We start from the raw sequence: 16,914 nt of genomic DNA, 5'->3' as shown, positions 1-16,914 counted from the left end.
ATGCCAAGGCACACACACGCAGCTGCACGCTAAAAGCAGTGACACAGTGGTCGCACCAGGCCCCCAAAGCACTGAGCTGGGCGTCTCGTGCTCGATGGCCTTTGGTCAGTTCCACTTTTCCTTGTTTCCTCTCCTCCCCTCCTTTTCCTCCTCCCCGTCATATCCCAGCTCTTTCCAAAGGATTTAATTCCTGCAACTATTTCGTAGGGAGAAAGAGCTTTACTTGGCGACTTTTGGTTTACAGGATCGTTGGTGAACAATCAGTCTGTCTGGCAGGAAGGTACGCCCACAAATATTACAGGGAACCAACTGGCTCTGGGCACTTTTCCAAGCAGCTTCGTTTAAGGCATCAAGATCATAGAAACCCTTGGCTGAAAAGTTAAAGAAAAACAGAGGAGAAAAAAAAAGAAGAACAAAAAATAAAAGAAAAAGAAAATGGGAAAATGGATCAGTTTTCATTCTGGAGAACCATGCTCTACTTTTTATGGAAAGTATTTTCAGGAAATACCTGTTGACTGAGGCTTTTAAACAAATCGTATTACTTTTGCCAAAAAAAAAAAAGTGCTGCTCGGTCTTTTAAGGGTTGAGAACCGTTAGCTCGGAACTAGAGGTTTTTCAGTCCTCAGATTTTAAAAAGGGGAAGACATTGTTTTATGTGTTGTGATATGCATTCTTCACTAATTATTAACATCTTTGCTTACACATTATTATCTTGCAAATATAACTTTTGGCTTTCTTTCAGTTGACTCTAAATATAAGCTTACAAAAGGAAAAGAACACTTATTTGAATTTTCTTCTGTAATCCTTCAGTGGAATGTTTTTAGAGGACATAACTGACAGTTGAGAGTGAATTTGAGATGAATTATATCCTAAAACTTTATCATCTCTTTATGGCCGTAAACTCAGAGATTCTTTAAGTAATTAAAGTGAAGAATGCAAACAGAATAGTTCATCTGATGAAAAAAAGCGTCCTTAAGAAAACAACAAAAGCAGCTGAGAGATATATAATCTCCATTGGCAGAGCACAGGAAAAAAGGCATATGGGTTTATTTTAGAGAAACAGTGTGGGATTTAACTTTAATAAACCTTATTTAAATAGAATGGCTTTAGTACATTAAATTGACTATGTCTTAGAATTGCCCAAAATAGGCCCCCCAAAATGTAGCCAGGCATGCAAAAATATATCACATAGTTTTTAAAAAATTATTTTCACAGCATATATTTCTTCACTAAAGCCCAGGCAATACCCATATGACTTCTGTCTAGTGGTTCACACAAACATAGCAAACCTTAGATTCTTTAACAAGCTTACACATGTTCTTTTTCTTTTATTTTTTTCTCCGTGGGAAATTAAACTCCAGCACAACAGGACAACCTAGTATTTCTCCCTTGGATAAAGGAAGTGTCACTTTCCATGCAGGATATGAATGTGTATATATATATATATATATATATATATATATATATATATATATATATATATATATAATTTTTTTTTTTTGGCGGTACACGGGCCTCTCACTGTCGTGGCCTCTCCCATTGCGGAGCACAGGCTCCGGACGCGCAGGCTCAACGGCCATGGCTCACGGGCCCAGCCGCTCCACGGCATGTGGGATCTTCCCAGACCGGGGCACGAACCCGTGTCCCCTGCATCGGCAGGCGGACTCTCAACCACTGTGCCACCAGGGAAGCTCTGAATGTATATTTTGAGTGCTTTAAAGCAGTTTAAAAAGGAATGGCACTGACTTTCTCCTTACTCATATGAGTTTTAATATGGACTCAAAAATTCCAGAGTATTCACTGATTCTCAGTTGAAGATGATTCATCACATTTCTAAAAGTTTTAGGGCTTGTACTTTGGATCTGGAGGAAGGGCTATTTGAATCCTATGACTACAGTAAGTCCACGGGATGGAAATGTTCATGAGAATTCTCTTTGCCTAGAGAGGAAGGGCAACTTCGGAAATAACAAAAGCATAGAGCCAAGAGAAAAATTGCAGAAAGTGCAATTATAAGGATCTGCCTTTTCCATCTGTAGCCAATAACAGAATGGCGAACACTCCAGGGCTTCCAAACCAGTCGTTTCTCTCACCTCTTCTAGAATTGTGATAAGCATGCTCAAGCAGAGAAAGTGATAAAGATCAGAAGTGAAGGAAATAGATTTTTGACACCAAATGAGAAATGATGGGAAGACAGTCTCAAAGAGGTGAACAATTTCTTTGTGAGCAAATATTCTAATTTCAGTAGATGGATATTTTCATCTTGAGCTCTTTTCCCACCTTTTTCATGCAGAGTCTTCCTTTAGGCAAGGACTGTGAATAGTTGGGTTCTAGCAGCCTTTAGAACTTTATCATGACAATCTAGATTCCACTCTGTGGGTTGTTAAAAAAAAGTCTCTTTGGGTCACATCTCTAGCAAGAGTACTTTGGGCTAACTGATACTAAATGACCTCCAAGGTACCTATGGTTACATAAAGAAAATCAATTAATTGAATGATTCTCTTAAAACCAAGAATAGTTTTCCTTTGAGGGGAATCAGGAGATCAACTGAGAAAATGACAATGGCAGATGATGAGCAAGTCTGAGCTTGTATGGCAAACACACTCTCTGAACTACTTCTTTCACACCCTAAATGAGTCAGTATAAGGCTCTGTAATGCGACCACACATGGCAGTTTATGAAGTTCCAGTGTCAGCCTGTGCAGTGTTTTACAAAGTATTCACTGCAAAATTTTTAAAATCTGGACATTTCATATAGAAGTCTAGATTTCCAGTTTCTTTTGTATTATTGAAAGGTACATCACAGTAAATTTAAGGCTAAATTTCTTAAGTGTAACACCAGCTGGAACTGGATGGCAGCTGTCTCCTTTAGAAAGGCAGTGTTGGGCTTCCCTGGTGGCGCAATGGTTGAGAGTCCGCCTGCTGATGCAGGGGACACGGGTTCGTGCCCCAGTCTGGGAGGATGCCACATGCCGCGGAGCGGTTGGGCCCGTGAGCCATGGCCGCCGAGCCTGTGCGTCCGGAGCCTGTGCTCTGCAACGGGAGAGGCCACAACAGTGAGAGGTCCGCGTACCGCCAAAAAAAAAAAAAAAGAAAGGCAGTGCTCTCCCACTCATAGTCTCCACCTTCCCTTTTTCCACACACGGACAAATTTATTCAATTGTGTATCCTGACTAGCAGACCCTATAAGCATTTCACTTTGGTACCCCCACTCTTTGAACACTAAAACACATTCATATTTGAAAACATGTTTCCAGATGTCCCCAAAGGTTTTTTAAGCTACAAAGTTTTAAAGATTTGTGTTTGATAATATATGAAAGCAACTTTTGGGAAATACAGCAAATACCAGTGAGTCCCTCTCCTTGTACAGTTTGCCAGGATATAGTATCTTTATGTCTCAGCATCTGAAGACAACACTTTGGTCAGGTATTCTGGAACTGTTTTTTCTATTTGGCTGTAGCCAAGACAGTAAATGTTGCTGATTTCAGTTACCTGAACAAGTAATAAAAGAATACCTCTACTCTTTTAAGTTTACAGGGAAAAGTCTTCCCTTATACACTCAAGTCTTTTTTTCCAAAAACTTACCAGTAATGGTCCCGACATCTGGCTTTTTCGGTTCTGGTCTCCTTAGCTCTTTAGGCAACAAGTTGTTTTCATTATGCCATTTTTTCAGACATTGTGGCTCATGGATGACAATTGATTTTGTTCCATATTCACGACCACAAATGTAGCAAACAACTGTTGGTGGATGCCTTATCATTGTTGGCTGCAAGTAATACAAAATATCTGTTAGATAAAGTTCAGGTTTGGAAATTATACTTTTAAATTATAATACATTTAAATTAGCTAGAAAAATCAGTAAATTTTTAAAAGAGTCTAACCATTCTGGTGAGTTTAACCTTTCTGGCAGTTAAGAGAATAAACTATACTACCTGGGTGATTGAGGTGGGGGGTAAGGATGTTGGTTTGGGAGGAGGACAGGAAATGAAGAAGAGCTAACCAGAATTTTACATATTGGTACTTTATAAAAGTTATTTTCTCATTGAATAAATAGTGATTGATTGTCTTCTGACTTTTCTCCATGCTGGGAGAATACAAAGATAAATCAGGTATGAATCATCCTCTCAGTACATCAATATGACTGAGGAATAAAGTAATTAATGTCCTAACTGGCACAGAGAGAGTTTTTAACAGACACTGTTGTGCTCTCTCGCATTCCTTCATGTATAAAATTTCTGCTGCACCTGCGAGTCTCTGCCTTTTTTGATCTGCAGTAGACTCCGCTTATAGGCAGGACAACTAATCAATTACACTTGGGAGTTGGTGGATAAAGACCCAGCTTGCTCACTTAGGCTGTTTCCATACAGTGCTCCAGAAGTCCCCAGTGGGACTGTATCACAGTTACTCATTAACACACTATGTAGACTTCCTTCTTTTCCCTGTCTCTCCTCCCACTACTTTTATTGGGGTTCCTGAGATCACCTCCCCCCAGACTACTTGAACTCAAATCCTTTTCTTAACGTTTGTTTCTGGGAGAACCAAATCTAAGGAAGAGTTAAGGATATAACCCTTCTGTCTAGGATATAGAACATTACAAGAAACATTTTTCCCACCTAAACAATGAGAACAAATCAGATAGCCTGCAGAAACATAATTTTTGAGCCTATTAGATACTCAAAGTTGCAAGGTAAACTAATGAACTAAAAGGACTGCCTCAGTTTGAGGGTGGATCAGCAGAAACAAGAGAACAACTCCCACCCTCCAACTTTACATGAATTAGAAACAACATTTGTCTGCCACAGAGATAAGGGCAGGACAGCTGAGTGTGAACCATTCAGAGGTGCAGCATACAGGTCCCGTCTATAGAAACTTTCCCACCCACTGGGTCTTGCACCTAGTAATAGAGGGTGACAGTCCAACACTTGAGAGAGTCAGGAGCATTGAGATCAACGCTTACCAATTCAGGAACATAGGGCTTGCCTAAATGTGACGGTAAAGCTGGAGAATTAGGCCATGTGCTAGTCCCAGATAAGAGCAGTATACTGCTGGGGAGGCTTGGGAGCACTAAGAGGGAACCCCCCTCTGTTGCAGGCATGTAGAGTCCACAGGAGTCTAAAGGTGTAGTAGAAGAACCAGGAGGAGACCTTTGGCTCCAGGCCTTACACTAAGTACAAAGCACGGGCAGTTTACCATGGAGGAATTTAAAGCCTATAATGCATTGAACATAACTAAAAATGACATATCTGAGAAGCTCAGAGAAATCCGAGCAAGATGAACAAAAAAACAGAACTAGATATGTACTAGTAAAACTGCTAAGAACCAAAGATAAGCTTGAAAGCTCTCAAACAGAAACAACACATACAAGGGAATAAGGAAACGATAAGAATTTCAGGTGACTTCTCATCAGGAAAAAAAAAAAAATGAAGAACAGGAAACAAGAGAATGACATTTTAAAAATGCTTAAAGGGAAAAATTATCAAGTCATTTCAAAATTCCATAGTCAGTAAGAATACCTTTCAAAAATGAAGGTGAAATAAAGACTTTTTTTTTTTTGGCTGCACCGTGTGGCATGCATGCAGAACTTCCCTGACCAGGGATCCAACCCATGCCCCTTGCAGTGGAAGCACAGAGTCTTAACCACTGGACCACCAGGGAAGTCCTAAAGATGTCTTTATCTAGACAAAAGGTGAAAGAATTTCCTCAGCAGAGTTGATTTACAAGAAATGTTAAAAGACATTATAAATGCTGTAGGAAAATATCAGCTAGAAATCTGGTTCTGCAAGAAGGAATGGAAAAACACTATAAAATGCAAATAGGTCAATAAATTAAAACACTCTTTTAAAAAATGTTTCTAATTTTTGTACATATATATGACAAAATCACTTTAGACCATGGGCTCTTTAAAGAAAAATAATAACAAAAGAAAATGGAGTTTATATTCTCTAATGTGTAAAGTTATAGTAAACAAGAGCATAAATTGTAGGGACGAAAAACTGGAAATAGATTGTCATAGAATTCTTATATTTTTCTTGAAGTAATTTTTAAACATAGAATGTGATATGCTATGTTTTAGCCTCTATAATAACCACTAAAGTACAAAGTCATGCCAAGAGGAATAACTAAAAAGTCAATGAGAAGAGAGAATAATTTTTAAAAATTGATGAGTTAACCGTCCCCCAAAGAAATATAGGAAAAGAAGAACAGAGGATTAAAAGAAAAGGCAAGGAGAGGACCTTCAAGATGGTGGAGGAGTATGACGTGGAGATCACCTTCCTCCCCACAAATACATCAAAAATACGTCTACATGTGGAACAACTCCTACAGAACACCTACTGAATGCTGGCAGAAGAAATCAGACTTCCCAAAAGGCAAGAAGCTCCCTACGTATATGGCTGTGTGGCTGACAGGGTCTTGGTACTCTGGCCAGGTGTCAGGCCTGAGCCTCTGAGGTGGGGAAGCCAAGTTCAGGACATTGTTCCACCAGAGACCTCCCAACCCCAAGTAATATCAAAGGGCAAAAACTCTTCCAGAGATCTCCATCTCAACACTAAGACCCAGCTCCACTCAACGACCAGCAAGCTACAGTGCTAGACAGTCTATGCCAGACAACTAGCAAGACAGGAACACAAACCCACCCATTAGCAGAGAGGCTGCCTAAAATCATAATAAGTTCACAGACAGCCTAAAACACACCACCGGACGTGGTCTTGCCCACTAGAAAGACAAGATCCAGCCTCATCCACCAGAACACATGCACCAGTTCCCACCACCAGGAAGCCTACAAAACCCACTGAACCAACCTTATCCCCTGAGAGCAGACACCAAAAACAACAGGAACTACGAACCTGTAGCATGTGAAAATGAGACCCCGAACACAGTAAGCTAAGCAAAAAGAGAAGACAGAGAAACACAGAGCAGATGAAGGAGCAAGATAAAAACCCACCAGACCTAACAAATGAAGAGGAAATAGGCAGTTTACCTGAAAAAGAATTCAGAGTAATGATAGTAAGGATGAGCCAAAATCTTGGAAATAGAATAGAGAAAATGAACGTTTAACAAGGACCTAGAAGAACTAAAGAGCAAACAAACAATGATGAACAACACAATAAATGGAATTTAAAATTCTCTAGAAGGAATCAATAGCAGAATAACTGAGGCAGAAGAACGGATAAGTGACCTGGAAGATAAAATAGTGGAAATAACTACAACAGAGCAGAATAAAGAAAAAAGAATGAAAAGAATTGAGGACAGTTTCAGTGACATCTGGGACAACATTAAACACACCAGCATTTGAATTATAGGGGTCCCAGAAGGAGAGAAAAAGAAAGGGATGAGAAAATATTTGAAGAGACTATAGTTGAAAACTTCCCTAATAGGGGAAAGGAAATAGTCAGTCAAGTCCAGGAAGCACAGAGCGTCCCATCCAGGATAAATCCAAGGAGAAACACACCAAGACACATATTAATCAAGGTATCAAAAATTAAATACAAAGAAAAAATATTAAAAACAGCAAGGGAAAAACAACAAATAACATACAAGGGAATCCTCATAAGGTTAACAGCTGATCTTTCAGCAGAAACTCTGCAAGCCAGAAGGGAGTGGCAGGATATATTTAAAGTGATGAAAGGGAAAAATTTACAACCAAGGTGACTCTACCAAGCAAGGAGCTCATTCAGATTCGACGGAGAAATTAAAACCTTTACAGAGAAGCAAAAGTTAAGAGAATTCAGCACCACCAAACCAGCTTTACAACAAGTGCTAAAGGATCTTCTCTAGGCAGGAAACACAAGAGAAGGAAAAGACCTACAAAAACAAACCCAAAACAATTAAGAAAACGGTAACAGGAACATACATTTGGATAATTACCTTAAGTGCAAATGAATTAAATGCTCCAACCAAAAGACACAGACTGGATGAATGGATACAAGAAGAAGACCAGTATATATGCTGTCTACAAGAGACCCACTTCAGACCTAGGGACACATACAGACTGAAAGTGAGGGGATAGAAAAAGATATTCCATGCAAATGGAAATCAAAGGAAAGCTGAAGTAGCAATTCTCATATCAGACAAAATAGACTTTAAAATAAAGACTATTACAAGAGACAAAGAAGGACACTACATAATGATCAAGGGATCAATCCAAGAAGATATAACAATTGTAAATATTTATGCACCCAACATAGGAGCACCTCCATACGTAAGGCAAATGCTAATGGCCACAAAAGGGGAAATCAACAATAACACAATCATAGTAGGGGACTTTTAACACCCCACTTTCACCAATGGACAGATCATCCAAAATGAAAATAAATAAGGAAACACAAGCTTCAAATGATATATTAACAAGATGGGTTTAATTGATAGTTATAGGACATTCCATTAAAAAACAACAGAATACACTTTCTTCTCAAGTTGTCATGGAACATTCTCTAGGATAGATCATACCTTGGGTCACAAATCAAGCCTTAGTAAATTTTTTTTTTTTTGCAGTACACGGGCCTCTCACCGTTGTGGCCTCTCCCATTGCAGAGCACAGGCTCCGGACGCACAGGCTCAGTGGCCATGGATCACGGGCCTAGCCACTGCGGCATGTGGGATCTTCCTGGACTGGGGCACAAACCCGTGTCCCCTGCATCGGCAGGCGGACTCTCAACCACTGCGCCACCAGGGAAGCCCAAACCTTGGTAAATTTAAGAACACTGAAACTGTAACAAGTATCTTTTCTGACCACAGTGCTATGAGACTAGATATCAATTAAAGGAAAAAAAAAACTGTAAAAAATACAAACACATGGAGGCTAACCAATACACTAATAAATAACAAGAGATCACTGAAGAAATCAAAGAGGAAATTAAAAAATACCTACAAACAAATGACAATGAAAACACAATGGCTCAAAACTTAGGATGGGATGCAGCAAAAGCAGTTCTAAGAGGGAAGTTTATAGCAATACAATCCCACCTCAAGAAACAAGAAACATCTCAAATAAACAACCTAACCTTACACCTAAAGCAATTAGAGAAAGAAGAACAAAAGAACCCCAAAGTTAGCAGAAGGAAAGAAATCATAAAGATCAGATCAGAAATAAATGAAAAAGAAATGAAGGAATGATAGCAAAGATCAATAAAACTAAAAGCTGGTTTTTGAGGACATAAAAAAATACTGATAAACCATTAGCCAGGCTCACTGAGAAAAAAAGGGAAAAGACTTAAATCAATAGAATTAGAAATGAAAAAGGAGAAGCAACAACTGTCAGTGCAGAAATACAAAGGTTCATGAGAGATAACTACAAGCAACTGTATGCCAATAAAATGGAAAACCTGGAATAAATGGACAAATTCTTAGAAAAGCACAACCTTCCGAGCCTGATCCAGGAAGAAATAGAAAATACAAACAGACCAATCACAAGCATTGAAATTGAAACTGTGGTTAAAACTCTTCCAACAAACAAAAGCCCAGGACCAGATGGCTTCACAGGCAACTTCTATCAAACATTTAGAGAAGAGGTAACACCTATCTTTCTCAAATTCTTCCAAAAGTTTGGAGGAACATTCCCAAACTCATTCTACGAGGCCACCTTCACCCTGATACCAAACCAGACAAAGATGTCACAAAAAATGAAAACTACAGGCGAATATCACTGATGAACATAGATGCAAAAATCCTAAAAAAATACTAGCAAACAAAATCCAACAGACATTAAAAGGATCATACACCATGATCAAGTGGGGTTTATCCCAGGAATGCAAGGATTCTTCAATATATGCAAATCAATAAGTGTGATACACCGTATTGACAAACAGAAGAATAAAAAGGATAAGATCATCTCAATAGATGCAGAAAAAGTGTTCAACAAAATTCAACACCCATTTATGATAAAAACTCTCCAGAAAGTAGGCGTAGAGGAAACTTACCTCAACATAATAAAGGCCATATATGACAAACCCACAGCCAACATTGTTCTCAATGGTGAAAAACTGAAACCATTTTCCCTGAGATCAGGAAAAAGACAAGGTTACCTACCCTCACCAGTATTATTCCACATAGATTTGGAACTTTTAGTGAGAGCAATCAGAGAAGAAAAAGAAATAAAAGGAATCCAAATCGGCAAAGAAGAAGTAAAGCTGTCACTGTTTGCAGATGACATGATACTATACACAGAGAATCCTGAAGATGCTACCTGAAAACTACTAGAGCTAATCAGTGAAGTTGGTAAAGTAACAGGACACAGAATTAATGCACAGAAATCTCTTGCATTCCTATACACTATTTGAAAGAGAAATTAAGGAAACACTCCCATTTACCATTGCAACAAAAGGAATAAAATACCTAGGAAAAAACCTACCTAAGGAGACAAAAGACCTGCATGCAGAAAACTATAAGACACTGATGAAAGAAATTAGAGATGATACAAACAGATAGAGAGATATACCATGTTCTTGGATTGGAAGAATCAACATTGTGAAAATGACTCTACTACCCAAAGCAATCTACAGATTCAACACAATCCCTATCAAATTACCAATGGCATTTTTCACAGAACTAGAACAAAAAATTTCACAATTTGTATGGCAACACAAAAGACCCCGAATAACCATGCAATCTTGAGAAAGAAAAACTGAGCTGGAGGAATCAGGCTCCCTGACTTCAGACTATAATTCAAAGCTACAATAATCACGACAGTATAGTACTGGCACAAAAACAGAAATATCAATCAGTGGAACAGGATATAAAGCCCAGAGATCAACCATGCACATATGGTCACCTTATCTTTGATAAAGGCAAGAATATACAATGGAGAAAAGAAAGTCTCTTCGATAAGTGGTGCTGGGAAAACTGGACAGCTACATGTAAGAGAATGAAATTAGAACACTCCCTAACACCATACACAAAAATAAACTTAAAATGGATTAAAGACCTAAGTGTAAGGCCAGATACTATAAAACTCTTAGAGGAAAACATAGGCAGAACACTCTATGGCATAAATCACAGCAAGATCCATTTTGACCCACGTCCTAGAGAAATGGGAATAAAAATAAAAATAAATAAATGGGACCTAATGAAACTTAAAAGCTTTGGAACAGCAAAGGAAACCATAAGCAAGACAAAAGACAACCCTTAGAATGGGAGAAAATATTTGCTAATGAAGCAACTGACAAAGGATTAATCTACAAAATATACAAGCAGCTCATGCAGCTCAATACCAAAAACACAAACAATCCAATGCAAAAATGGGCAGAAGACCTAAACAGACATTTCTCCAAAGAAGATATACAGATTGCCAACAAACACATGAAAGGATGCTCAACATCACTAATCATTAGAGAAATGCAAATCAAAACTACAACACGGTATCACCTCACACCGGTCATAATGGCCATCATCAAAAAATCTACAAACAATAAATGCTGGAGAGGGTGTGGAGAAAAGGGAACCCTCTTGCACTGTTGGTGGGAATGTAAATTGATATAGCCGCTATGGAGAACAGTATGGAGGTTCCTTAAAAACCTAAAAATACAACTACCATATGACCCAGCAATCCCACTAGCGTGCATATTCCCTGAGAAAACCATAATTCAAAAAGCATCATGTACCATAATGTTCATTACAGCTCTATTTACAATAGCCAGGACATGGAAGCAACCTAAGTGTCCACTGACAGATGCATGGATAAAGAAGATGTTTATATATCTTTTATAAACATATATACAATGGAATATTGTATATATATTCAATATTCCATATATACAATGGAATATTACTCAGCCATAAAAAGAAACAAAATTGAGTTATTTGTATTGAAGTAGATGGACCTAGAGTCTGTCATACAGAGTGAAGTAAGTCAGAAGGAGAAAAACAAATACCACATGCTAACACATATATATGGAATCTAAAAAAAAAAAAAAAAAAAGATAAAAAAAGGTTCTGAAGAACCTAGGGGACAGGACAGGAATAAAGACGCAGATGTAGAGAATGGACTTGAGGACACGGGGAGGGGGAAGGGTGATCTGGAATAAAGTGAGAGAGTGGCATATATACACTCCCAAATGTAAAATAGATAGCTAGTGGGAAGCAGCCACATAGCATAGGGAGGTCAGCTCAGTGCTTTCTGTTCACCTAGAGGGGTGGGATAGGGAGGGTGGGAGGGAGGGAGACGCAAGAGGGAGTGTATATGGGGATATATGTATATGTATAGCTGACTAACTTTGTTATACGGCAGAAACTAACACACCATTGTAAAGCAATTATACTCCAATAAAAATGTTAGAAAAATAAAACCCCACAATGAGGTACCACACCTTACACCATTAAAAATGGCCATCATTAAAAAGTCTACAAATAACAAATGCTGAAGAGGGTGTGGAGAATAGGAACCCTCCTACCCTGTTGGTGGGAATGTAAATTGGTGCAGCCACTATGGAGAACAGTATGGGGGTTCCTCAAAAAACTAAAAATATAGTTGCCATATAATCCAGTAATCCCACTCCTCATCGTATATCCAGAAAAAAACCTCCATAATTTGAAAAGATACATGCACCCCTATGTTCATAACAGCACTATTTTCAATAGCCAAGACACAGAAACTATCTTAATGTTCATCAACAGAAGAATGGATAAAGAAGATGTGGTGTATATATATATATATATATATATATATACACATACACACACACACATGCACATGTGCGCGCATGCACACACACACACACACACAATGGAATATTACTCAGCCATAAAGAAGAATGAAATAATGCCATTTGCAGCAACATGGATGGACCTAGATATTATTGTAGTAAGCAAAGTAAGTCAGAAAGAGAAAGACAAATACCATATGATATCAATTATATGTGGAATCTAAAATACAACACAAATGACCTTATCTACGAAACAGAAACAGACTCACAGACACAGAGAACAGACTTGTGTTTGCCATGGGGGAGAGGGAGTAGAGGAGGGAAGGGTTGGGAGTTTGGGATTAGCAGATGTAAATTATTATATATAAGATGGATAAACAACAAGGTCCTGCTGTATAACACACTATATTCAGTATCCTTTGATAAACCATAGTGGAAAAGGATATGAAAAATAATATATATATGTATAACTAAATCACTTTGCTATACAGCAGACATTAACACGTTATAAATCAACTATACTTCAATACAATTTTAAAAAATAAAATAAAAATAAAACTGAAAAATATTTAAAAAATTAAAATAAGAAAAATAAAGGCAGGAGGCATAAGTATGATTAAAACACCAAGGTGGTAGACTTTATTCTATGTATATTTATAACTGGGGTAAATATAAATGGACCAAAGAACACAATTAAAAGGCATGGATTGACAGACTAGATAAAAAAAAAAAAGCAAGACCCAATTATATGTTGCTTATAAGAAACACATTTTATGAACATAAAGATAGAAACTGATTACAAGTAAAAGGAAGGGAAAAAATTCATATAAACATGAAGCCAAAGAAAATAGTATGGCTATATTATTAAAATCTAATTAAATTCAGAGGTTGGAAATGTTTCTTCCAGTTGTGACGATCAGGGAAAGCTTTAAGGAGGTAGCATTAGAAGAATGGGCAAAATTTAGACCACAAGGGCTGGGAAGGATGGAGAAAGATTTTGGAGGCTGAGCAAAGACAGCATGAGCAAAGTCCCATGGACAGAAATCTGAAGGTTAGTACAGAGAATAGCAAATAATTCAGCTTGCCTGATGCTCAGTGTAGCACTGAGAACTAGAATCAAATAGGTAGGTGATGGCCATGCTGTGAACAACCATGAATGCCAGGCTAAGATCTAGATTTTGTTTTGTAAGTGATAGGAAGCTGTTAGGCAGGGAAATAACCTATAAGTTCACTGCAGGAAAGTCTGTTTGGCTGTATATAAAAGGAGTAGCAGGGCAGCGTATCTTTGAGAGCTTGAGCATTCATGGCTCTGGGGGGTAAGTAAATCATGGGTCCAAGAGAACACCAATGTTTTATTCTAAATAAGAGGGAAGATGGTGATGTCACTTTCAGAAAGGGAGAAATCTGGAAAGACAGGTTGGGGAAGGAGAAAAAAGGGATTCTGTTCTGGACCTGTTGAGTTTGATGTATTAGTGGAGTTTAAACACAAATTAGTCCAGGCAAAATAAGAAACAGAGGCCTGTAATTCAGGATTAGTGGGATTCAGAACTGTTTGCACAGAAAAGAGGTTTAAAACCATAAAAATTCTAGAAGAGGCATATATAGAGAGTGTATGGAGAAAAATTCCCAGGAGAATATCTACAATAAGGAGATCGAGCAAGGGAAATTGCAGTCTAAAAAGATAAAGGTTCAAGTTTGAAGTTAAAGAAACTTGGGCATGGAGAAAAAGACTCCTTTCAGAATTCTGGAAACACTTCTGGTTCCAGAAAGTTGGTGTCATCAACTCTGTCAAATGCTACAGAGAGTAATGGGTGGCTGAGGAAGGCAGGTAGATCTGGTTACCAGTAGGTTATAAGCCAGTGACGTTGGATAGTTTAGTTCCAAAGGAGTGAAAAGAATAAAAACTAAATTGTTAGGAGTTAAAGATTAGGTCAATAAGAAGAGGAATACACTTTCAAAAAGTCTGCAGAAAGAAAATTTGAGAGATAAGTAGAGTTAAGAAAGATTTGTTTTTTTGCTGTTTTGGGGATAGGAGTGTTTGGGATGGAGATTAAGAAACTGTAGGCCTGGGAATTCCCGGGCAGTCCAGTGGTTAGGACTCTGAGCCTCCACTGCCGAGGGCCTGGGTTCAATCCCTGGCTGGGGAACTAAGATAAGAGAAAAGGGATAATCAATAGAAAAAGGTCTCTGAGGAGGCAAGAGAAGATTGGGTCAAGGGTGTAACTGGAAATGGGAAGGGGAAAAGGAAGAAAAATAAAACAGGTGGAGTTAGAGAAAGATTACTGTAGAGAAGCGAGGCGCTAGTGAAGCTAACATAAAATGAATTTAGTCTTCTAAGTATGAGGCAAAGTGATCTTTAGAGAATGAAGAGATTCTGATTCTGGGAAATAGAATAGTGAAAAATACTGGGATTAAGCACTGTGGGAAACAGTGATTCAATTAGGGAAGAATACTCACAGAATAATGGAAAAGGCCCAGTTAAGTTGAGCTGCAAGAAATTGCAGTGGAATTAAATGACCTTTTTCAATATTTCTGAAGTAGCACTGGGGTGGCATGAAAGCAGAACCAAATTAAGTTGGTCGTGTGGTCTCCACTGGGGAAATAAAACATGGTGAAATGTGTGCATGTTTTAGAATCAGCTTGCTTTTAACTAACTCTTAGGGGTTACATCTGCAGTGGAAAAAGCACAGGAAAAGATCAAAATCAGAAGGAAACAGTTTTATGATTTCTGCATGCCTGAGCAGAAATAACAGATTCTAGATGAGTAAATCCACAATTAATGCAGACCAAGCAAAATGGAAAGTGGAGTTACTTCCGGGATGAGCCAAGTCTTTAAAAAAGCACATTGTTTGAGGAAAAATATTTTTATTCTATTTTTCTATACTGACCTATGTCAATATACTACCTTAATCAAAATAATGAAATAGTTCTTTATCCTTCCTTCTTATTAGCCATGTAGCAATGTCTAACACTTGAAAAGTGACTTTATAAATATTTAGGGAATTCAAGACCTAAGAGAAAGAGTAAAGCAGAAGTAATAATCTTCAAAGTATCCAAAAGTTCCTTCTTATTTTTATATATTTATTTACTTGAAAGATTAATTAGATGCAGGTTTTTGAAGTTTGAAAAAAGAAGTTATTCTTTTTACTTTGAGAATAATAAATTTCTTAAAACTCCATATGGAAAGTATGAGCCAAATGTAGTATTTAACCAAGCGTGTAAGCAAAATAATTGGTATGGGTCATAAATGAAGACATTTCATGTCACATTGTCATAAGGCTTCTTCTGGAAGGAAAAATTAGAAGAAAATAGGCAGACACAGAGGCTAGAAGACAGGCACAAAATAACTTACAGGGATGTGGGAGAAAATTAATACCATAAAAAGGCTAAGATATTCTATATTATATTTTCCAAAGCCTGCCCCATGCTCTATATTTGTGGGTGAACTGCAGTTGAACTTGCAATATACTCCATATTCTTAGGTTTTGAGCATCTCGCTCCTAAGCCACGCTCTAGGGAAGTGTAAGCAACCCAGACACACAGCTGAAGAGAAAAATGCATCCCCATGGGTCTGAACAGAGATAAGAGAACCTCTTTTATTGTTCATTAATTTCACAACTGTCAGTCTGAAACTTCCAGAGAAAGTTGAACAATCTCCAACTTGTGGTTATGGCCACTGCCAAGGTTTTACTCTTTAGCATTTTCAGTGTTTTCAGATGGAAGTGGATGAGTGGGGGATGGAGAGGAGGAACAGGAAGAAGAGACCATGTTCCAGGTGGAAAGGGTAGACGGCCGCTTCTTGGCTAGTGTGCTACTGGGACTCACATAACTGAGCAAGGCGGGTGGCGGAAGGTGTGCCCAGGGGGCTTGTCTACACGGGACCTGCCAGGGCAAGCCAACTCCAGGAAGTGTAATCAAAGGAGGGCAAAGAGGAAGCCAGTCAGTCTAAAGTTTCTGCAAAGCAAAGGATTAGATCAACAGTTTTGATCTACATAAGCACTACATAAGCACTATTTCTGATGTGAACTGTTTTAGGGGGGCAGCTAAATGCCCCTACACAGCAAGTTTATTAGGGCTCATCACATTTTGCCCTTGTTCTTTCAGTTTCCTGGGAAAGTCTGTTTAGGTTGGATGTAGCCAGAGGCACTTGAACACTTCAGGGGAAGTTTTCATATGTGTATATTTCTTTCAAGTTGAATCCACTAACTTTCATATGTTTTCAATCATTTTTCTGGCCACCATTGGAATTATTATTCTATTTTCCACACAGCATTTTTTTT

General features: G+C 38.2%; 1 protein-coding gene across 2 annotated transcripts in view; it reads right to left on the bottom strand.

Annotated features, from left to right (window-relative positions):
* Positions 1-219: 219 nt before the first annotated feature.
* Positions 220-16,914, bottom strand: part of LOC309821023 (zinc finger protein 474-like) — a gene marked incomplete at its 3' end in the record, with an annotated part of 35,081 nt that continues 18,386 nt past the window's right edge. Inside the window, exons 2-3 of one of the 2 annotated variants that reach the window (XM_082652100.1) lie at positions 3,582-3,782; positions 220-371 (exon numbers count right to left, since the gene is read on the bottom strand). In XM_082652100.1, coding sequence (XP_082508226.1) covers positions 220-371; positions 3,582-3,782 — 353 coding nt within the window. The remainder of the gene's footprint in view (positions 372-3,581; positions 3,783-16,914) is intronic. The other variant, XM_082652101.1, reaches the window with a different exon arrangement.

This window comes from Grampus griseus (assembly GCF_964374135.1).
Source record: "Grampus griseus genome assembly, chromosome: 3".
In the NCBI taxonomy this organism is placed as follows: domain Eukaryota; kingdom Metazoa; phylum Chordata; class Mammalia; order Artiodactyla; family Delphinidae; genus Grampus; species Grampus griseus.
Note: the sequence above shows the minus strand (reverse complement) of the source record. Positions and strands in the feature narration are given on the sequence as shown.